This window comes from Sciurus carolinensis, chromosome 10, assembly GCF_902686445.1.
Source record: "Sciurus carolinensis chromosome 10, mSciCar1.2, whole genome shotgun sequence".
NCBI classification, from domain to species: Eukaryota; Metazoa; Chordata; class Mammalia; order Rodentia; family Sciuridae; genus Sciurus; species Sciurus carolinensis.
In genome coordinates, this window is record NC_062222.1 from 53,578,542 (window position 1) to 53,602,213 (window position 23,672).

General features: G+C 42.7%; 2 protein-coding genes across 7 annotated transcripts in view; one reads left to right on the forward strand and one right to left on the reverse strand.

The window, feature by feature from the left end:
* Window positions 1–23,672, forward strand: part of Manba (mannosidase beta) — a 143,449-nt gene that overhangs the window by 99,326 nt on the left and 20,451 nt on the right. For both annotated transcript variants that reach the window (XR_007110524.1, XR_007110523.1), the window contains exons 18-22: window positions 4,483–4,646; window positions 5,756–5,883; window positions 6,972–7,096; window positions 7,920–8,026; window positions 21,703–21,761. The gene's annotated coding sequence lies outside the window, so the exon portion shown is untranslated. The remainder of the gene's footprint in view (window positions 1–4,482; window positions 4,647–5,755; window positions 5,884–6,971; window positions 7,097–7,919; window positions 8,027–21,702; window positions 21,762–23,672) is intronic.
* Window positions 8,935–23,672, reverse strand: part of Nfkb1 (nuclear factor kappa B subunit 1) — a 116,150-nt gene continuing 101,412 nt past the window's right edge. For 3 of the 5 annotated variants that reach the window (XM_047566731.1, XM_047566732.1, XM_047566730.1), the window contains exons 16-24: window positions 23,179–23,293; window positions 18,249–18,450; window positions 17,587–17,756; window positions 17,169–17,271; window positions 14,854–14,978; window positions 13,939–14,005; window positions 13,434–13,606; window positions 12,447–12,621; window positions 8,935–9,770 (exon numbers count right to left, since the gene is read on the reverse strand). In XM_047566731.1, coding sequence (XP_047422687.1) covers window positions 9,610–9,770; window positions 12,447–12,621; window positions 13,434–13,606; window positions 13,939–14,005; window positions 14,854–14,978; window positions 17,169–17,271; window positions 17,587–17,756; window positions 18,249–18,450; window positions 23,179–23,293 — 1,291 coding nt within the window. In that variant the 3' untranslated portion in view covers window positions 8,935–9,609. The remainder of the gene's footprint in view (window positions 9,771–12,446; window positions 12,622–13,433; window positions 13,607–13,938; window positions 14,006–14,853; window positions 14,979–17,168; window positions 17,272–17,586; window positions 17,757–18,248; window positions 18,451–23,178; window positions 23,294–23,672) is intronic. The other 2 variants (XM_047566733.1, XM_047566734.1) reach the window with 1 other exon arrangement.

Below are 23,672 nucleotides of genomic sequence, written 5' to 3' on the forward strand. Positions count from 1 at the left end.
ATAGAGGGGAGAAAACGAAGGTCAGGTCACACATAGATCATGTTTGGCCAGCAGATGACAGCTAGACCATGGTTTTTAAAGTTGAGTTATTTGCTAACTTTTAAAAAGGGGGAAGAGATCATGTATAACATAGATCCTTCTATTTTTTACCTTATAATGATATTTTTAAAAAGCCCTTACTTTTAAAATTCACTTATAGCCAGGTGTTCTCATCTTCCAGTCAAAAGCATCCTCACAGATAAAGGTAAGGGCTTTGAGGTCAGACATATAACTAGGTCTTGGAAAGTGCAGGGTGGGGCCCTGAGTTTCCCCTCAGCCCAGGGACACTTGATCACCACTCCCCTACACTTGGATGTGGCAGTGGCAGTGAGATTTCTAGTGAGGAAGGCTCTTTGGGGCATGGTTTGCCATGGTGGGTGAGGGAAGGACCCGTACTCTTTTATAATGAGATGATACCCAGCGCGAGATGGGTGTGACATCCTTCTTTAGCCACATTACTGGTATTTGAATGGAAAGATTTTTAACTAGTCAACTTACAAACACAATAACTGAGGTTTTGCCTTGTAAAATATCCAAATATAACACATACATTTGTGTGTGTGTGCACCGTGGCCGTGGGCTCATGCTGATATTGAGCCTCCATTATTTTGGCTCCAACACATACTGACTGACCTTGAGCCAGTCACTTAATTTCTAAGCCTGAGTTTCCCTATCTTTAAGATGAGATTAATGTAATAACTATTTCATGGCGTTATTGTGAGGATTCAATAAGATAAAGTCTTTCCAGTGCCCAGGACAGGATAAACAAGTAGTAAATGCAGGCTTACGATTATTCCAAGGATAAGACCCCTACCTGATCATTCCAGCCAGGGGTCTTATTCCCCTTGCCCAAAGTGAAAGTCATTTAAGGATTCTGTACTAAGGGAAAATAATCACCAGGTTTTGTGATCTGAGTTGAAGGAGAATATTCTGGCAGAAAGATTAAGGTGGTTCTAATTTCTTTCTTTCTTTCTTTTTTTTTTTTTTTTTGTGGCGGGCTGGGTAAGGCTATTTCCAATTTTATCAAAGGAAAAAAAAAGAAAGAGACATGACAGCTGTTGGGTGGTTGTGCAAAGTTCTACTTCTTCCAGCAGAGGCCTCTTGTGCACAAGAAATGAGGCTGGTGGTGGGTGGAGTGGCACTGCCCTGGGCGGGGCGCTGGCTTCCGGGAGGTTGGCTTCCCCAAGGACTGAGGACTGGGCCCCGCTGCCCTCAGGTGGGGCGGGGAGTGCAAGGGAGAGCTCATGGGGCAAGCGGTGGAGGGGAGGGTCTTCGACTACCTTCCAGGGTTCAGAGAGCTGGAGACCAGTACCTACTCTGGAATGCATGATTCAAGAGGAGTTACTTTACTGAAGGAAAGAAAGAGAGAGGGAAGAGGGAAGCGATGAAGACAAAAGAAGAGGTGGGGAGGGAGAGAGAGAGAGAGAAAGGGAAAGAGAAAGGTTGAGAGTGGGAGAAAGTGAGAAAAGAGAAAGAGAAAGGGAGAGAGAGAAGAGGAAAGAGAAACTGATAGAGGAAGAAAGATAAAAGAAAAGGAGAGCTAGAAAGGAAAAGCGAGAGAGAAATGAAGAGAGGAAAAGAAAGCAAGAGAGACAGAGAAAAAGAAAGGCAGGGAGGAGGGAGGAAGGGAAAGAAGGAACCCAGAGAGCAGCTGTGTTCACTGAGCTCTCCCTGGCTCTCTCTCTTCCTCTCTCTAAAGTTTAGTGATGCAATGCTTTGTGGGAAAGGGTCTTCATTATTAAATGAGACTTGTTAGGAAAGGAATGTTAAAAGATTAAAATTTGGGGACTGGGATTGTGGCTCAGTGGTGCAGCACTTGCCTGGCATGTGTAAGGCACTGGGTTCAATTCTCAGCACCGCATATACATAAATAAATAAATAAAATAAAGGTCCATTAGGAACTAAAATAATATTTTAGAAAATTGAAATTTGGGATTTAGCATACTAGATCTGTCAATGAGAGAGAATATTACAGATTCTTGACAACTTATGATTGCATTTGAGGAGCTATTAATAATTGCCATTGGTCTGGATGTTTTCCTCCAGTCTGACCTTGCCAGCCATATTTGCATAGTGCTTAGTTTGGTTTGCTCAGAAGATTTTGTACCTATGGAGAAAGGTGACTTCTTCCCAGGCTCCAGAGCTAACAAAGTCAGGCACCAGCAGGGCTGATCCCAAGGTTCAGATGTACAGAGCAACTTTTGCTGCTCTCTGCCTTTTGGTTCATTTCATTTCTATCTGTCTTAACTACCTTAGCAAAAAGTAGCAGCTGAATGATTTTTAATTGAAATTTAATTACTATGGATCTCTGAAAACTTGGCACGAAGCCTCTAGAATAGATGACTGATCAGGGAGAAGTCAGATGAGCTGGAAAAGGCACAGTAACAAAGCGATTGGGAATGGATTGAAACCATGAGTTGTGGCACGATTGTAAGGACCTTTTGCTGAGGAAGGGGCAGCACGGAGGAGGAGTCTTCTCTGGCCAGGCTTGGCTTCTTCTGTCTAAGGGAACGCCCTGCTTCCTGTGGGTTACTTGCTTCCCACGAATTCCCTCCTCATTGAAGCTGTAGAGTGGCTTTGACCTTCATAACCAAGACGGTCCCTGCCCACATGCTGTGTGCATATGCTGTTCATCATTCACCGTGTGCAGTTGGCTGGGGTGAAGAAGGATGGGCCAAATGGTAGCTTTGACCTTCCCAGATCAAGACTGGAATGGAGAAGAATGTGAAGGGTTGCTTTTGCATCCGACTGAGTGGTTCTTTCTTCCATGAGCCTATGAGTACTTCCTGAGCACCACTGTGCCCATCTTTTGGGGGAGGCAAAGCTACTCCTGCTTCCACGGTCCCAGGAGTGACAGGAGAGACACAGGGGCTATGGGCTCTCCTGGAAGAGAACAGAAGGATTTCTTCTTGGAGGCTCTGCTTTGGGGCAGGATCTTCCTATGGGGCTGTGGTGGGTCTTCACAGCAATGTCATTTCTAGTGTCTTTGGCTACTCTGGGTCAGGCTGTGCTTGTGATGGGAAGAGAGATTCTACTTGAACATGGGTGGTCCGTCGGGGCTCTTTGTTGGAGTAATGGGATGGGCACAAGGAAACAGAACTAGGCAGGATGTTGAGCCAAAACAAAACAAAACAAAACAAAACAAAACAAAACAAAACAAAACAAAGGTATTGAAGGCCCCAAAGCAAAAGAAATGGGGCTGCAGGAGAATGGGTAGAAGGAAGGCCATCATAGACTCTTGGGGACTCTCCTGCAGCCTCTTTGAGGGTGCCTGCCCAGTGCAGTGAGTGCTGAAGCTGTCTGTTTGGTGGAGTGCCAGCTTCCTGCTGCTTGACCCACTGCAGATAATGCCCTTCAGAGCTTTCCTTTCCTCTCTTGGGCACATGGGAATGACCAGTACCTTCAGGACAGCCTTGTGCTCTGTGATTGGTTATAGAGTGAGACTGAAGAGCACAGTGGGGGGGTTTGAGACTGAGTCCTGGTCTGGCCCTTGCTCTTTCCTCTGGATCAGGGAGTTCCCAGGCCTCCAGACCCAGACTGGGGCTGCATGATTTGTTCCTTTTCTTCCAAGGCTCCATCTTCTTGGACTGAGAAGAGTGCACCCCACTCTTCAATGTGCAGGTGGCCATTGTGGAACTATCTAATTTCTGATCCTGTAAGCCAATCTAATAAGTCCCCCTTTAAACTGTAATTATAACTAAACATATACAAATATATGTATGTATAACTATGTATACAGAGTATATGTACAGTGTGTATGCGTGTGTGTGTGTGTGTGTGTGTGTGTGTGTGTGTGTGTGTTGGTTCTGTTCCTCTAGAGAATCCTAATATGATCCCAAAGGGCATGGTGTCTTGGAAACATTAACCTTAACATCTGTGAGCCAAGATCTTATGCACAGCATTGAAGGAACAGAGGAGCATGGAGGTTGGAGATAACTCTCCCTGTAAGGACTGCAGGCTTTGCTGCTGTACTCTCTGCTCCCATCATAGCCTTGATGTTCTCTGAGGATTTCCTTCAGATAAACTGTGACTTAGTACTTAAAAGGCATCCTCCATTTTGCAGGGGCATTGTGCTGGGGATCAAACCCAAGGCCTTGTGCCTGCTGGACAAGCACTCTACCGCTGAGCCACATCCCCAGCCCCTCATCCTTCATTCTCAATTTTGGGAAATGATTTTGCCTTTCATAGTAGTTATTTACCTTTATGGTACTTTCAGAGTGAATATTTGTATGAGTTGGAATTAAAAACAACCTGAGGGTTCAGACTGTGATCTGTTCACCAAAATCAATAACCTTTTCAATACTGGGAATAGAATACCACTCCCTGAGTCTCCCTGGTCTCAGTGTAGCCATGGGACTAAAGTTTTCCTCTAGCACGACATGAGAGGAAGTGGCTCATTCAAATCTGCAACACATACTCCTCTAAGTTTGATTCCCTTTTCAGGTGACAGGGGCCATCACACCCAGCAAGACCTTGGGAGTTGAGCGATAGAGGAAGAATGTTAGTTTGGATTCCTTCATGGCTAAGAAGAGAGATGCCCTACTCATCCCTGAGCCTGCTGCAAGAGTGGTTGATTAAAACACTACTGGAGTCAGAAGATCCTGCAGGTAATGCTTTGTCCATGCTTCAGTTTCCTTGCCTGTAAAACTGATAAAATACCGTGCAGGATTTTTAAACAGGTAGTGATACTGTGTGATGAGCACCCATTGTAGTGCCTGGTGCACAACAGAGGTTCAAGAAATCTTGATTGAATACATATGTTTGTTCTTCGAAGGTTGAAATGAAATAACCATTTTTGTGAAGAGATATCAATATGGAAGAGTTAGTTGATGGAAGTCAGAAGATGCTGTGCGACCTGGCCCTTTCTTTCCTCTCATTCTAAGATGCTTGAATAGTTTGTATAACTATTCACTTGTCCAGGGAAATGTAGGAAGGCTATTGTAGACATAATGGAATACATAATAATGCAATGATGTTCTTTTAATTTACAGCCCCTCCTAAGTGTCTCCCCCAAACCCAAAGTCAAATGACAGCCAAATGAAACCAATGGAAAAGAACTCATAATCTCCGGAATTGGCATTTACCTGACACAGCTGGTTGCTGAGAAGACAATGGGGAGGAGCTGTTCTCACATTGCAGGGTGTTTTGAGGATTGAACCCAGGCATGCTAAGCACGAGCTGAATCACTGAACTACACCCTCAGTCCTTAGATATGTGATTGTTATGGTTTAGATATTAGATGTCCCCAAAAGCTCATATGTGAGAAAATGCGCAAGACGGTTTAGAAGAGAAATGATTGAGTTATGAGAGTCTTAACCCAATCAGTTAATTAATCGCTGGAGTGGCTGGAGGAGGTGGGTCCCTGGGTGAGTGGCTTTGGGGTGTATATTTTGTATCTGGAGAGTGGAGTCTCTTTCTTTGCCTGATCATCATGTGAGCTGCTTCCCTTGCCACACTTTTCTGCCATGTAGTTCTGCCTCACTTTGGCCCAAGGAGTGGAGCCCAGCTGCCTATGGACTGAGATCTCTGACACCGTGAGCCCCCACTTAACTGCCCTCCTCTAAAATTGTTCTCGTTAGGTCTTTCAGTCACAGCAGTTAAGGAACTGACTAAAACAGTGATCTTTTAAGATCTTACCCAAATGTAAGTCCTATGAACTTTAAGAAAATAACCAGAATTTTAGTTTTACCCTCTCTTGACTCCTATGCCTTCCCAGGTCTGTTACTTGGGGAATTGCACATCAGAAGAAAATCCACCCCGCCTCCGAAGGTGAAAAAACAGGAAGAAGAAAGAGACGCAATACTCTTCATTCCCTGAATAATTCATTCATAAGCAATTTAGCCTGTGAGTAGGGGAGAGATCAAGTCATTTTAACCAAGTAATATCCTTTTAGTGATATTCTGGGTTCATTTTGCAATTTGGGTTGGGTACCTGATGACTCCATCACCTTTGAACAGGTCTCTGAATTTTTTCTTTCTCTTTTAAATATGGCCCCATTTCTTGAAAGACCTTCGGAAATCATCAAAGAATAGTCTTTGGAATTAGATGAACCTGGATTTGAACCTGGGGTGGGTTACTTAAACCTCAGATCACCTGTTTCCTTACTATCAAGTGGGGGGGGTGTTGGGAGAATTTAATTAGAAATAAGTAATTCAAAGGGACTGGAAGGTACGAGGGCCCAGCTCTCCCTGGCTCCTATCGCTCCCCCTTTCTCCTGCTAAAAACATTCACGGTCCAGGTTGTGGGGCTGTGTTCTGTGGCTGGTGACCGGGGATGCCCGTGCCACATAGAACCACCACAGGGGACCCAGATGGGTCAACAAGTAGCAGCAGGGCTTCCTTTTGCTGAAAAAGTATGACCACTGATCCTGAAAAAAGCCTGGTTATGCCTGCAGAGTATAGAAACCTCAAAAGATGACCAAAGTTCTGAGGAAGCTATTTCTAACCAGCCTCCTGCTGTTTGACAAGCTTTCTGGGCAGGTTTATTTCAGGCCCATTGTAGCTTTCCCACTGATCTCCTGAATCCCTTTTGGCATTTATCCCCATCTGCTGGTACAGTGTGAAAGACACTCCTTCCACAGGGACCAAGGCAGCCTTGGTAGCCTTTGTGTTCCAGCCTGGTGCACAGGTTCAGGCCTGAGCTGAGATTTGCGAGGAAGAAGAGTCAGTTTCTGGATCACAAGAGAAATAGGGTTTTTTATTACAGCAGGGGAGCATAAGTTTTCTATCTCGGCATGAGTTCTTTCCTCCTTCTTCCTCCTCAAGTCAGTTTCTCTTTAAAGTGAACTTCTGGCATGAGAAATGTAAAGTTAGTGCTCTGGAGAACGGTATTCATCCACTCCACACTGAGATTGTGAAACATTCACTGTTATTTAATTGGCTCATGAATCTATAATTTGGACAGGGCTCAGTGACACAGTTTGTCTCTTATAGGCATCACCAGCTGAGGCAGCTTAAAGACCAGATGGGGACACCTGACTGGGGACTGAGATGGCTGAAGGACAGGCTCCCTTGCCTATCCTACAGTGCATGCTGCAGTGGCTGGGACCTCATTTAAGGTTGAGACCTGAACTTGACTTCTCTATGTGGCCACCTGGCTCCTTGGGAGCCCTGTAACTGGGTTCCCAGAGGGAGTGCCTGGGCAGAAGTTATATTACATTGTATGACCTAATTCTGCAAGTCACTTAGCATCTCTTCTACCCTCATCACAGGCTGCCTAGATTCACAGGGCAAGAAGGTGGGCCCCTCCCTCAGTGGGAGGAGTGTCAGCCTCATATTGTAAGATAGGAGACTTTGCTGTGGGCAGCTGGACAGTAGTTTACTGCCACAGAGAGGAACTGGCAGAGGAATGGAGGCATGGGCTGCTTTTGTGAAAATTAAGGGAAGTCAGAACTGTTATTTTTTTACTTTATAGATAACAGTTCTCAAAAACTGGAAAAATGTGATGGGTTGGGGTAGATAACAGCAATGTAATAGGAAACAGATTTTCTTAAAAACTAAACAAAATGGAGATTCATTTGGAACATGCTGTAAAATGAAGAACCCAAACTGTTCATATAAGAGAATTGTCTTGTTTAGAAAAACCTTCTCTACATCAAGATTATTAATCCAGGGTTGGAATAAAGCTCAGTGGTAGAGCACTTGCCTAATACACACGAGGTTCTTTGTTCAATCCTTAGTACTCCAACACACACACACAAATAAGATTTTTCATCCATGTCTTAGCATTCTTATGGTTTAATTTTTGACACATCTGGAAATTATTTTAATGAAAGGAAAGAGGTAGGTGTTCAGGTTATTTTTTTCTAAGTGATTAACTAGTTGGAACATCTGTTTATTGAATAATCATCTTGTCTTTATTTGAAATTTTACTTTTGCCAGGCACGATGGCTCACCCATGAACACAGGAGTTATCCGGAGTTGGGTGTAAGCTTAGAAGTACTTTTACTATGGCCTACTTGACCTCTTAAACCTCAGATTCTTACTCTGTAAGTTGGGGGTAAATATGCATACCTTATTGGGCTATTTTCAAAACTAAGTGACTTAATTATGTGCAAAATTGTTCAGCATGGTTCCTAGCACCTGTGCAGGTTGGGTTCTCTAGGAAATTAACTCTGAGATGGAGATTCATGCGCAGGATGTTTATTTGTAATGCTCTCAAGATGAACAGATGTGGAAGGGTGGGGAAGGAAGCAGGACTGGGTGGAGGAGATGAGAGTCGCAGCCTCAGCTCACCTACTGGGGAAGTCTGAGCTCACAGCCCAGAAGCACTGCCTGGGGGTTGGACGGGCTTTTGTACTCCCACACCAGCGAATCCTTGCTTGGGGGCCACCATGGAAATGGGAGAGTGGCTCTGTGTGGCTAAGGCTATTCCCTGAGGAGCTGATAGTTAGTGTGCTCCCAGCATTCAGGGGACAATGCTTTGTTCAGGAAGGATCTTGGTTACACACCACAGAATCCACGACAGTACCTTGTTCAATAATGTTTGTTTTCCTCTTCCTTTTTTCCAACTCTCAGTGAAGAGCCATTTGACAAAGCCTCATACTGGAGGGTTTCTTGCCCAAGGGTCTCTTGTACGTTGAAATTTCAATATTTTCAGCATCATGGAGACACAGAAAAGACATTAAAGAGGTATAGTGTTGTGTGAACACACACAACATGGAAGAAGATGAACATGACTAATTGAGAGGAGCAGGGCCAGGATTTGGCAAACCCAAACTTTTCATCTTAGGTTAAAATGCTTTTCTTGTGATAATTTTGTTGTTGTTGTTCAGAAAGTTGACTCTAAAGGGGAATGGGAATGTGATAACCAGAATACGATGACCCCATGATTATAAGCAATCATCTTAGAAAAGTATTAGCAGAGATCAAACAAAGTGAGGTCAACAATTTGCTTTTCCTTTTATTATAAAAGTAAAATAAAAAATAGCATTTATAAATCCAACATTTTTCCTTTAAAGTATTTGATCTAAAAAACATATTTACAATAGCAAAATGCAGAAAAAGGGGAAAATATCATTTTCAGCACTGATTATAACCATGTTTAAATATTGATAAGTTCATGTGTTTTTCAAATCACAGAGATAACCACATTAAAAAAAGCAATAAGCCTTTTTTTTTTAATTGCACACTAAGTGACTCTGATATTCAAATATCTCTTTTCTTAATCCTTAATCTGAATGCACAACTGTGCCATGGACGGCTAGAAAGAACACCAGGTGAGGACACCCTGACAGTGGGAATGCAGCAGAGGGACAGCAGCAATGACAACAAAAAGCAACTGTAATCCAGTAGCAGCCGGTAAAGCTCAATAAACTACCTCATCCCCAGGACACATCAGTTCAGCGCAGTGCTGGGATTGCTAGATACTATTGGCAAGTGAATCAACTAAAACTCATTGAAAAACCAGGAAAGGAAGTCATGTTTAGACAGCCTTGAATTAAATCCAGCATGATTCAGGCAGGCCGCTGTTCCTCTGAGCACCTCTGGATGCACTTTACTTTCCTTCTTTTGGACAACGCAGTGGGATTCTAGGACTTTGGTTTACACAGCGTGGGAAACTGCCAGCAGGCTAAATTTTGCCTTCTATAGGTCCTTCCTGCCCGTAATCTTGGGGCATTTTGTTAAGAGTTAGCAATGAGCTGCTGTTGGTCAGAGACTCTGTAAAGCTGAGTTTGCGGAAGGATGTCTCCACACCACTGTCACAGATGCTGTCATTGTCTCGCAGCTCATCTGAGGAGAGAAAGCACGAATTCACTGGGGGCACAGCAAGGAAAAAGGCAAAGCCTTTGTTCCCATACACCTTATGCTCCAGCTGGGCACCATGTTTGCCTCTGAAAGGCTGTGGATGGACCTCGATGTGCACATCCTGCCCACTGATCCCACCAGCCACCACATACCCCTTCTGTGGCCCCTGCTCATCAGTACTGTTCACAGTGACATGAAGGGAGATAGTACCGAGTGACATTAAACCCTGTGGAGATGTCAGGCCGGGCAAATGTTTTCATATCTTTCTCCTGCAATCTAGTCTTCTGTTTATCAGAATATTTTTTGAATTCCCTTGACTCAAAATACATCTTTTTTTTTTCTTAGAAATCAGGTATAATTTTCCAACCACTGCATTACCTATTTTATAGCTGGGGAAACTGCTGATCCTAGACAAAACAAATTGGTAACTGAAGTAGGAACTAAAAATGAAATCTCTCTCTGGGCCACACATGTTATTTAACAATGTATTCTGCCTCAAAAACATTTTTGGTAGCAAGAAAGTTAGGTGATTTTAATGCAAATGCATCTATACTGGAAAATTAATGTGAATTTTTTTTTTGTTGAAAAGTACCTTTAGGAATCTAATCAATGCAAATCATTTCCTATATACATGCAAACAGAAAGAAATGAGGCAAACAAATCTAGAATACACTAATCAAAATGCTATCTTCTTATGTAGATATGTGTTAGAATATTAAGACTTTAATGACAGTGCCATGCTACTGATTTATTCAATCAACCAATTATTATTTGGTATCTATTGTGTGCTGGGAAATGTGAGGTATTTAAAAAATAACCTTAAAGTCTGAATGTGTAAATATTTACTTTTTAAAGGTGTATTTACTTTCTTCTTTGACTATTTGTGTAGAAGGAGCACCAGGTCATGATATGGACCGGGTTGTTTTCTTGATGGACACATTTCTTTTAGCACTGTGCATAATCCCACCTGTCTTAGTCCCCAAGGAAGGCCCTGCTGTCAAGGTGACATTGGCACTGAAAGTGAATGGTGGGAGTCTGCCAGGTTAGGAGCTCTCCAGGGAAGGGGAAAACCCTCAGGCTGGATCAGACTTGTGAGATCCAGACTTGTGAGCTGAGGATACTCTTGGGAGAGTATGAAAGCCATGTTTAAAAGAGCAAATGGGCAAAGCAGGGTCCTGGCCTGATCTTCAAAACATGAAATAGTGTCAGACTCACAGTATATGCCAGACAAGGATTTGCTAAGTGGATGGACTGGAGGGAGCTCAACTGGAGTCACACCATCCCAGTAACTGGTGGTACAGAAAGTGGACTGAGGAAGGACATTGTGACACAAACACAGGGGAGGATTAGGAGCTGTAGGAGGAAACCAGACAAGAAATGAGAGTGGAATGGATCAGGGAGCTGTCATGGAGAGAAGGAAACCTGATGGGTTGGATGGGAGGGGAGTAGGGCCACGAAGTACTATGGGCAATTCTTAGACTTGGTCTTAACCTCCTGGAGGGTGGCAGCGCCTCTACAGATGGAGCCAATATGGGGTGTGTGTGGGTGTCAAGAGTGCTGCACAGAGAAGGCAGGCGGGCGGAGGACGGGCTCTAGAGGGCTGCAACTTGAATAAGTGAGCGTGGAGGCAGCTGCAAGAGGACATGCTGTGGAAAGGCCAGGAGTGGAGGGACTGGCCAATAGTGACACACACACACACCAAGAAGACGGGAAGGGTGACGACCAGATCTGGCAACTGGAGGTTACTGGTCTCTATGACAACAGCAGGGCTTGTGGGGTGCTGGGGACAGAACTCACTCGGGGTTCAGGCAAAGGACAGAAGGTGAAGAGGAGGAGAGAACAGCTTTGAAAAATTCTCTTGAGAAGCGCTGCTGTGCAGAGGAACAGAGAAATTGGACGGTAGCTAAAGGGGATGTGGGATCAAGAGGCAATTTTTTTCTGTTTTGTTTTTAGAGATGAGGAAATTCTAGCCTGCTTGCTAGGTGATCCGGTAGGGGGTGGGTTGAGGGGTGGGGAGGAACTGCTATGCAGGTGAGAGAGGCAAGAATCAGAGACTGGGACCTGCAGAAAGTGAGAGGGGATGAAATGGTTGTCTGGAGTGGAAGAATAAGATTAAAGAGAAATACAAGATACATGGGCTGTGTGGAGGGTCCATTCCCTATGGTTCCATGCTTTGCTGATGGGATGACAGATGGGAGACAGGGTCAGTGTCATGAGCGTGGGAGAGAGAGCTGAGGTCAGGGGATCACTTGAAGAAGTAGGTGGAGAACAGAGGGGTGGTAGATGCCCATCTGTCATCTGGGTTCCAGTTCTCATTCTACAAATGTTATACATTTTTCTTCCTCTGAATCTCCCTCTCTTTACACTTAAAAGATAAGAGAGAGCGAGTATTTACCTTACCCTCCCCTATCACACTGCTTTTAATATTTATTGGGAATCTACGGAACTTGTATGTCAATGTGATTGTCCACGGGAACAGCACCCTCATCTGAAGAGAAGCTTCCAGAGGGGTAGAGGGTGAAACAGAGGATAGAATAGTCATACTGGAGGACATATTCAGGAGATGAGGGGGCAGGGAGCTGGCATATGCCAAGGGAACTGAAGATTCCAGTCTGGGAGCAGGGAGATCTCTACACTGCTTTTTCTGTCTTTTATCTTTACCTATTTGCTGCCTTGTGGAGGAAGGCAAGAGAGGCAGTGAGTGGGCCTGAGAGGTGGTCTTCACAGGGCTGGAGGCTTCTGAGGTGCAGAAGGCCGCCTGGATAACTTCGATTGCTTCCGTGTAGCCCATCTGTCTCAGGGCCTCCACCAGCTCTTTGACCGTCCCCCCAGAGACCTGTGGGAAAACCAAGAGCATGTTCTTTTGTGTTTGAGTCACTATGCAGGCTGTAAACACCAATACCCATCCCTTGTCCTCTTCCAAACTGTCTTCTCTGCTCAGAGAGAGCAAGTGGTATTAGAAAGGGTAGAGAGAAAAGTGACTGAGAAAATACTGTCTTTGAGTCAAGTTTCCTGTTTCAGCTCAAAGACCACTCAGGAAATCACAGAGAAGCAGTTTATCATGAAAACACACACACACACACACACACACACACCATCTGCTGAGGCAGTAACACTACCTAGAGTGAAGTCTACACAGTCCCCTTGTGGAAGCCAAAGCTGTAAAATACAGAGAAACAATAGCTAACAGTGCCATTTTCAAAAGAAAATAATTATATTCCATGTTTTTAATCCCTTTTCTTTTTAGGTAATGGCTCCACCAGGAATCATCCAGCACAACAATGATTCTGTGTCCTGACATATGACTAGGACATGCTCCTGGGGTCAGGAAGATGTGCAAGTTGATTATTATCTATCCCGTTGGCTCAGGGGACTGTGGCTTTTGTGACAACTTCAACTCTCTAAGCAGTGTTCCTGCAGGAAGTCTCCAGGTGTTTAAAAATAGGGAACATCTTCAGACTTCTGAAAACAGATTTGTCAGGAAAGTGGGCTTCCATCCTGGCCTGGGTCCCCATCCCAGCCCTTGGGCAAGGACTACTTTTCTTTCTCTGAATTAAGGGACGACAAGGAAGAGGTTTGTCCTTGGTCAGTGATGTTAACAGGATAGAGTCAAATAAAAATGGTTAAATATATAAGGCGATGTGGTACCTCATAGTTGTCCATGAGAGTTTTGGAAGGGGCAGGGCTCAGCCGGAAGGCATTGTTAAGTATCCCCAGACCTAACTTCTGTGCCAGAGTAGCCCAGTTTTTGTCTGGATCAGGGATTTCTAGCAACTTGTAGAGCTGCAGTTTTGCATCTTCAGTCAGCTGTTTCATGTCTCCTGAAGGAAATGAAGAAACACCATTGTCCTAACCTACAGAGACACTCTGGAGGGACAGATCTCTGCCACCTTGGTTGCCCTTACTCCCAGTGGAAGCAGCCAGACTACTCTACTTGAAAGTCATCAGAGGCCCAGCTGAGCTGAAGCAGGATATATTTATAGTAGATTAAGACTGGACAGTCTCCTTTGCAAACCTCCAGGGCCTTTGATTCTAAAATAAAAACTGTGCCTTTCTCAGGACACCCTGGATAATGGTGGCTCTCCCCCTCCCTCTTCAGAAGGTAGTGTGGAGCCACTATTGGTGAAGAGAAGCTGGTTCCACCACAACCTACCCTGTGCCAGCAAATCCTCAGATGTAAACTCTGGCTCATATGGCTTCCCATTTAAGATGTCAAATACCTGTTAGAAAAACATGGGAACACGTTATACAGAAATGTCTTAAGTTAAAAGAAAAAAATCCGTAGCTATACCAGTCTTTCTGGTGTTCTCTGCAGTCCCTTTGTTGCTGGTGAACCTGGTGAGGATGACCTGGGGTCACTGAGGAGATGAGCTTTCTGTGTTCTGGGGCAAGGTCTTCTGGGGCAGACAAGGTGCCATCATGTGGGGTCACTCAGCCCCACACAAACTGGGCCACCAGGAGGCACATAAACATCTCTTTATATAGATGTGGACCACCTAGAAAAGTCTCCTGTGGTGTCAGAGATCTGTATGCTGCCAGCTCCTCCCTCTGGCTCTTCTCCCTTCTTTCTCTTCTGGGTCAAAAAAGACCTAGTATCTGCTCTTCCCCTTCAGATCTCAGTTCAGTGGAGTTTTGAGAAAGCTTTGAATCTACTTATCTGTTCATATTTATGGAAATCCTCTGAAGAATTCCCAGTTTATTTTTATGTTCTGAAATCACTCACCTAAGTTCTAAGCAAATGATAGCACTGATCTGGCTTCAGAAATGAGACGGTAATAATACTGGCGTGTGCTCTGAATGCAGAACTCTCATGTAAAGTTTGTGCTCCCTCGTTTCTAACCTCACTCTGATCTGATTAGACATACACTTTTACACTCTGAGCCATCTGACCTAGATCTTTCATGGATAGGCTTTTCAAGATAAATATAAAGTTGGCTCTTGACAGGCAGACTTTCTTAAAAATGAAAGCATGTTCTTTAGGGAATAAAGCACCAGAAGGCCATCTGTTTGCACCTTCCTGAACTTCTGGCTCCCTCAGCAGCCATCAGATGGACTGAGCAGCACTCACCTGCCAGCTGGTAGCCATATCTAGGGGTGTGGTTCCAGGCACGACCCCTTCGTCCTCTCCAGCCTTTTCCCAAGAGTCATCCAGGTCATAGAGAGGCTCAAAGTTCTCCACCAGGGGATCTGCTCCTGTGAAGTAGGGTGGCACTGTGTTAGATAAACCCAGATCTCAACCACCAATGGCCTACAGGGGTTGTATTTCAAAAGCAAAGCACATAGCTGCTGGAGGTAATTACCCAGATAATAGCTAGTGCATGAGACATGTTTCTACTGAGATACCAAAAAGAACATCTTTTTAAATTCTAATTTACTTTGACTATAAAGGTAGTACCTTTGTAGCTCAGGACACTATCAAAAACAAGACTCCAAATACTCTGACTTTCACATTCAACTCTATAGGATATTTTTCAATTGAATGATGCATCTTAATCTGAGGACCAATGGACAGTAGTTCGTAGAGATGAGGGTGCATTCTGAGGATCGGACTCCTAAATGTTCAAATTTATGACTGCCCATGAGAATCTCTCATCCTCTTCTCTCACTCACTCAAAAGAGCAAAGATGCTTGATGTCTAGTGATGACATGGTCAGTTTTATTTGTGGGTTCAGCACTGACAGGGTCCTGATCCTTAAAAAGAAAAATACTCGAAGAATCTTCTGCTAGGATGTGTAGTTACTAGAAAATTTAGGGTTAATGACTCTTGGGAAATTTAGTCTATTCTTGAACTTCCAGCACAGAAACGCCAAAAGTAACTCAAAGATTAGAGTGAGATTACTTATCGAAGGTTTGGAGACTATTCTTAGAGTGATTAGCTGGGGGGTCTAATGAACAGCTCAGTGCACCCTTCTGGGATGAAGAACTTGTTTTTATTTCTCTGGTAGAACATTTGATTTGGGCCAGCTTCAATAATGGGGGAGTGCTTAATGAAAGCCAAAGAACAATCACTGTGGTATTTCTTGCTTCTACTCCACCAGGCCTGGCCTGAACTATGAAGCAGTAAGTGTAACCTGAACATACAAATATGGAGAAATAAAGACGAACAATGTCTAGGACTGAGAGGTTGAGCTATGGCTGTTCCTTAAGGCCCTTCTTCATGCTTCTGAGCTCAGATCTAGGCTTTTCATCTGAGTGTCTTTATTTATATTGGAGAAACTGCTCTACAGCTTCTTGCCTGAAGGCCTTTCTCCCATAAAACCAGTGACTTTCAAAACATTTCATACCTGCTGCAACTAAGGCCTCTCAGTAAAGAACACATTCAATTTAAAAGGCGACTGCTTATGTGGGGTACGATTTTTACTTGTCAGAAAAATACAGTGCCCTCAAAGAAAAAGTTGCTATATCTTCAAACTGGTACCTTAGCCTGCTCTATTTTCTTGAATTTCTGAAGCATTTACCTTCTAAACATTTAAAAATGACTTTAAAATTAAATCAGATATGCCAGGGCAAGCTTGAGATACCAATTTCATTAAATAGTTTTTAAGGTTCTAAATATGCAAGGTGCTGGAAATTTGAAGATGAGCAGGAATAATTTTCTATACTTCAAAGGATTCGAGAATTAAATGGAATAACATCTGCAAACCCACAAGCTAGGAAGCTGAGAAAAACATGGTGAGAGGATAAAGTCTGGAGGTTTGGTCTGTGGAGGTGTGACCCACAGGAATGGGCCTAGCGGCCTCTCTAGTCTGATTCCTTGGCTCTAGGGTAAGAATAATAATAACAATTCTTATCTCAAAGGGTTATTGTGGAATTAATGAAACCAATGAGATGGTGCATGTAAAATATACCAGCACAGTGCCTGGTGCACAGTAAGGTCAACATGTGATAGCAATTTTCAGTCTTGTGTATAATAATACGTAGCCTATTGGATTTTTCCTATTCTTTCAACTTCTAAGAAACCTTTCTTATAAAATGAAGTTTTTAAATGATTTCTTCTAAGAGACCTTTCTTGTGAAGGAAATCTTTAAATATTTTTCTCCTAGAGACTTCTGATATGACCAGAGAATGACACAGCTCAGAATTCCATAAGGAATTAAACTCTACTTCAGAAAGATCCCTTGCTATGACAATCGACCTAAACAATCCAAATCCAATACACACAAATGAATCAGAGAGTAAAAACTAATATGACAATTGGGGTAAAGCCCAGGATTACTGGTCCAAAGAGTGCCTTAATGGCAGTTGAAAATGTGATTGGTCATATAATCTGCATACCCACACTTTTGGCAGTATGTCTGAAGTCAAAAGGCAGCAATAGTGCTGCTCTGAAGTCAGGTTTGCCTTTTGGATAACATGTCCATCAATGACGGCGAGGTCACCTACCTGCTGCTTTGAGAAGAGCTGCCAGCTTGGTGGACCCTCTGCCGGCTGCGATGTGTAGGGGTGTAGTTCCATCATAGGTGGTACTGTCCACGTGGGCATCCCCCTAAGGCCCAGCCCCCACACAGAAGAGTTAGTGAAAGGCTCTCTTGGCCTTTGGTTTGTACCTGCCCCTGTATATGACTCCTCAGGTCACATTACTAGCCTAGTTGCTACTTGGATTGGTTCTGCCATTGAAGAAATCCCTAAATAGAGATGAGGGGCAAGGAGTGGGGGGGAATGCCTGAAGGTGCTATGCTAAAGTCTTGCAAAAATGTTAAGTAAGTAGGGCTAGGTATAAGGATAAAAGCTGTTACTGACATCATTCTTTGAAAAGACTTCTCCCCTGGGAATTTAATGCAAAGATAAGTGTATCCTTCACCTCCAGGAGCAGGCAGCCCGCCAAGGAGATATTGTCATGCTCCACAGCCAGGTGCAGTGCCGTTCGCCCAGACTTCTGCTCCTGTGCGTTGACGTCTGCTCCAGCGGCCACCAGCAGCAGCAGACATGGCAGGCTATTGCTCATCACGGCTATGTGAATGGCATTCAGACCTAGGGCCCAAGCACAGGGACAGACACAGGGTGGGGATGCTGCTCACTGATAGCTCTCAGTGAAGCTGAAGGGATGGAAAAACTGGATCCCAGGGAGGGGAGCCTTCTGGTTTCAGCACTTACAGTGTCGAAAGAGTCTCGGCTCAGGGTTTTCTGTAAAGGCTCTGTAAGTCTATTGTTCTGTCTTTAAAACCTACAGTCTTCTATTAAGCTCTCAGGAGATGCTGAATAAATAAACATTCTCCAAATAAATGATGCTTTATGTACTTCAAGGCCAGTGTTTGCTCAGGCCTCTGCTTTTTCCTCCTACTGACTAACCATTCCAAACCGTCTTAAAAGGCATTAGCTATGGTGAGCCACAATATTCCACTGAGATATGATCAACTCCAGATGATTAAGAAAAAGCACTGTGAGTGAAACTCAAGCAGCACACATGAGTAAGCATTTAGAAGCTGAACAGGAGCAGGTTGTACCAACAATGGTGACTCTTACCTTCCCCGTTGGGATGGTCAAGAAGTAGTGCTGCCTTTTTGTGCTTGAGTAAAATACTGAGAACTTTATCATGTCCTTCTTTGGCAGCTAGGTGCAAAACAGAGTTACCCAAGCGGTCCAGAAGGCTCAGGTCAGCCCCAGCGCTCAGCAAGTCCTCCACCACATCTTCCTGCTTAGTGATCACTGCCAAGTGCAAGGGCGTCTAAAAAGAGCAGGGGAAGGAGATTCACTGTCAGTGGTCTATAACCCATGGCTTGGTGATGTCATGGCAGTATGGGAGGTCAGATTGCAGGGCCATTTCCCATTCCAAGACCTTGGCAAAGGAGCTCCCTGTTCCATACCATCTTCTAACAAAGCAGGTGTACTGAACTAACATTTAATCATTCCATGATTGAGATTATTAGGATGATTTTACATTTATCACTTTCAGCAACTTTCTTGTTTATTATCACAGTCCAATTGTTGCTACTTTAGCTCATCTCATAGTAAATTCAATCCTTTTGCGTTTCAAGTAGGAATCTAGATTCCAATCTACTTGGGATTGGCTTCCCAAGACCACTCATTGCAACTCCCCTACTCCTAATTCATAGAAGGTGATGTAGGTTTCAAAGTGGCATAATCAGGACAATACAGTTAGGTCACTGAAAGGGCTCAATGAACAGAAAAACCGAGTTGCTGGCACCTACCAGATAAAACAGTCCATTGGACTACCCTGCCCACGAAGTAGTGGGCGAAGGCAAATGAGATGTTTCGAAAACTGTTTTCAAAACAGAGCAAGACGAATACAACCATGAAAGAATCTTTCAAAGAACTGAATCACTGACAGAGAACAGTATATATTTTTAAAAATAAAAATCAGTCTATTTCACAGGAATCTACTATAAAAGCCAGTGTGTCCAGCAGTGAGTTACCTAAACTCCCCTGCAGCGAAGAGTCGCTGGCGGGGGCAGCAGTGGCGGGGAGCTGCTAACACCCTAGGTGGTGGGGGCGGCCACCACACAAGGGAACTGCCTCGATGAAGATGTCCAGGCTGTCTAAACCGCAGTGAGGGCGATTATGCAACACAGCAGAAATGAGGCAGGTGTGTGTATGCTGCCAACTTATCATGCTCCTTATTACCTCAACTTCTAGGACTATCATCCTGGCTTGAAACAGAATGATCTTCTCAAAACTTTGGTGGTGTTGCCAAGAGCCTTCCTCTCCAAAAAATAAATCAGTCAACAAAGACTGTGCCTACTAGTCTGTTATGGAAAGTGGGAATAAGAAAGAATGAAATGGTAAAAAAGACCCCTTGTTGGGGCTGGGGTTGTAGCTCAGTGGTGGAGCGCTTGCCTGCTTGCCTAGCATGCATGAGGCCCTGGGTTCAATTCTCAGCACCACATATAAATACATGAATAAAATAAAGGTCTAGCAACATCTAAAAAAAATTAAAAAAAAAAAGACCCCCCTGTTGTAAGATATATATACACAAGTATATATACATATATATATAATCATATATACTTACATATGTAATGTAGAAATTAAGATTTATCTCTTGTTTAATATAATTTTGTCATACAAATTTTCTTATCATGAAAGAGGATTTTTAAAAAAGTTTCTCCCTCAGAGCCACCAAAGGTTTTTTATGACATTTTAGGTTTCTGGATATTAAAACCAGGGCTATATCCTAAACAATGATAAATGTGGGACTCTGGGACCATGCATGTCATGTCTCTATCCAGCAGACATCTTGTCCAGCCAAGTATGTACTCAAATGCCGAGTGACCCACTAATCTACAAGTGGCTGTGGGCAAGGACACTCACTGCAGTGGTATTTACCAGGTGGGAAGTCAGTAGCAGTGAAATGTCTACTACTGCGAAACAAGCACCTCAGAGGATGAAGATGCACATTAGGGGATTCTCCTTGGAAGCAATAACAATGAACCATACACAGAACTGTATAGATAAATTCAATAAATAGCCAAGGTGGAAATAGAGTGACGAGTAAAATGTCACACATTTAAAAAAAAGGCATGTAGGGATGACTACATGTATTTTATATACAAAAGCTATATGTGTGTATTATATATAAAATATTATATATACACATATATTTAGTATAATTATATGTTATACAGTAGTGTGTATATTAATATTATACCCATAATTTTACTTTTTTATTTTATTTTATTTTTGCACTGGGGGATCTTGCTGTATTGTCCAGGCTGCACTGAACTCTTGGGATCAAGTGAGCCTCCTGTCTCAGTCTCACAAATAGTTGGAACTACCTATAGATACATGTCACTACTCCTGGCAATACCATAGAGATATGCACAAATAAGTGCATGTAAAACTGGTGAAATCTCATTAGGATCTGTGGATTATATCAGTATTACTGCTAATTTATGCAGCACATTACTAGTGCGAGAAGCTGGAGGAAGGAACCTTCCATTAGCAGTCATTAAATATACTAACATCTCGCCCTATGATTTTTTAACCTCCTATGAATTTATAAGCATATCAAATTAAAAATTAAGAAAAAGGTTAATGCAAGGTGGGAGGTGCATGTATAATGTAATGTGGGTGGGTTGTATGAGAGTACTAAAATATCTATGTATTTCAACTGCACATGTATATATAGCCAGTTCTTGGGAAAATACCATAACTAAAAACACAACGGTTAACTTTGGAAGTAGAGATAGAAGACTTGCACATTGCCAGGGAGGGCAATTTTGACTTTCCAATATATGTCCTTTTGCAGTATTTTGAAAACAATGAATATATGTTATATTTATTAAAGTTAAAGACAAAAATACATGCTTGAAAAACAATAATGTTTTATAGGAACATGTACAATAAAACCATTCATGTCAAATATAATGGAGTGGTTGCTGTTGGGGAAGGTGAATATAACTTAAAGAGTATATGCTCAGAAAAATCTGAACTCTATGTTCTTGAACTATTTTGAGTAACTCTCTACAGGGTGGGTGGGAGAGGGATTTGATCATGACAGATGGTCACAGAAATGTACTTTAAAGATTAGTGAAAGGTATCTGGGGAGAATGTTTAAGATAATTGCCAAAAAACCCACATTACCTAGAGAATATATAATTTTCCATCAAGAAAAGTTATCAGAAAACTTGACAACAAATAAATGAGAGTTCACATCTTAGCATTTTCTAGCTTTCAAATCAAGGCTCTCCTGGGGTATGTGTTTCCCATCAAAAAGGCACACCAGGAAATCCAGATTCTCTGCCCATTATCCAGAAAGACGGTAAGGTGTGGGAAACGGAGCTGTATTCTCCTGAGGGTTCCCGAATTAGAAGGGGCAGAAGTGTTCTTGGCTGTGGTTTCAGGGTTTTTGTCTCGATTGCACTGAAGAGTCACAATATGTGTAACCAAATGATACAGAAAGGAGTTTAGCACATAATAAATCACAGCTACTAATCCCGTTGTGCTGTGTCCTTTGCAGATCCTATTTATAAACAGAAAAACAAGCACTTCCTTGAATCTGACCTACAGACAGTGGAGGTAAGTAATCTTTGAAAGGAGGACTGAAAAACTACAACATCCTTCTCTTGGTTTGATTCATATACTTGTGATGTTTAAAGAAATAATCAAGACATCTGAGAGAACACAGCTTTATGGGACAAAGGACTTTCCAAATACCAATAGCCTCCCCAAATGATATGAAAGTCTGAAGAAGATACTCCTTTAACTATAAATTTAAAATCAGACTTCATCCTAGTTATTTTATACTATGAATCAGTGAAGAGTCCCTACTCTTATTTTCCCCTTGATATGAAGCACAACAGTCAAAGAAGAAAACTAGTGTCTAATACTGGATGAAATACCTATTGCCAGATAGAAATCTTCGGAGAGCCACAAATAAATATTTCAGTACATTTAAAGCATATTTTAAAATGTGGAGATAAAAAAGGACATAAATTAAATTAATAAATTAAATAGTTAAAATTATTGAATGAATTTAATAATTTAATTTAAATTAGTAGAGCACATGCTTAGCATATGTGAAGCCCTGGGTTCAATGCCCAGTACCCAAAACAAAGAAATTCCAGAGAACTGGAATTTTTACTAGGTAAATAATTATACATGATTGTTGACCATATTTTTTTTGGTAAGATAACTCTGTGGGGAAGGGTCCAGGGGAGGGGAGAGTAAGGATCCCTCAGTGGTGGAATGCCAACCGGCTTCAGGCTCTGGCCTCCCAACACCCTGCACCCAGGCTTTGGATATGTCCAAGCACCTTCCACTGGCCATCCCCACCTTACCCTGAAATCTGCATGTACCCATCAGGGCCTGAGTCTCCAGTTATCCTCTTTTTGCACTGTAGGAAGATCTGAAAAAGCCCCTCAGGTTGTTTTTTAGCCCAGCTAATTTCTGTTTAGAACTCACTTGGGCAAAACTCTGGTGTTCCCAATTTTTCTCACTTTGATCTGTTTTTCAGTTTTTGAAAAACACCTTTTCCTCCTCATGCAACCCCTTCACCTTTCTGTGTTCTGATTTCAGTACTCTTTATTTGATATACATTTAATCTGGCTGTTGTCAAAGTGCACTTCAGTGGACCTCAGAATTCTCATAAAGTATGGGCTTTTCAGAAAAACCCAATTTTTTTCAACTTTATTTTTCTTGACAGATGTGACATTTTTACTCTAGGTTCTCCCTCTAAAATGTAACTCTTTGATTTCTAAAGTTTAAAGTTTGCCTTTCCCCAGTGGGATGCTGAATTTCAGTATAGGGTGATTATTATCATCACCACAGATGGAAAGATCCTAATTCAAAAAATAACATTCCCAACTAACAGGCTTTTAGGATTACCAGTAAAGTTTTGTTGTGTTTTTGCTGGTAACATTACCAAAATAGTATACACATGTACAACAAAACAAAACAAGTTTTCTTCAGTGGTCTCCCTGAGATTTCTGCTTACCTGGTACAGATCATTTCTCATGTTGATAATATCATCAGAAACCAAACCAGATGTAACTTCTAGCAGATCCCTCACAAGCTGAGCATGAAGGTGGATGATGGCTAAGTGTAAGACACTGGAATGGAAATGCAGAATTAACTAAGGTGTTAACATACAAAAAGATCCTCAAGAAATGATTCAACATGAAGATAGAATCCGACTCTCATACTTAGTTTTATTTGGCCCTAAAATGTTTGAATCTATTAAATGTCTTGATCAGAGGTGGAATACTCTCTCCAGAGGATCTGCCCCTCTAAACCGCCCACCTAGGATTGCTATGCTCATGAATGGTCTCTGCCTGGCCTCTGTAGTGTTCCTATCTGACGCCTTGAAGTGCAAAGGTACCCAGGCTTCAAGGCTGGAGGGACCTAAGCTCAAATCCCAGCTCTACTTCTATACTACAGCTTTGGGCATCTTCTCTACCTCTTCCCTGATGTTCCCTGACATAGAGATGG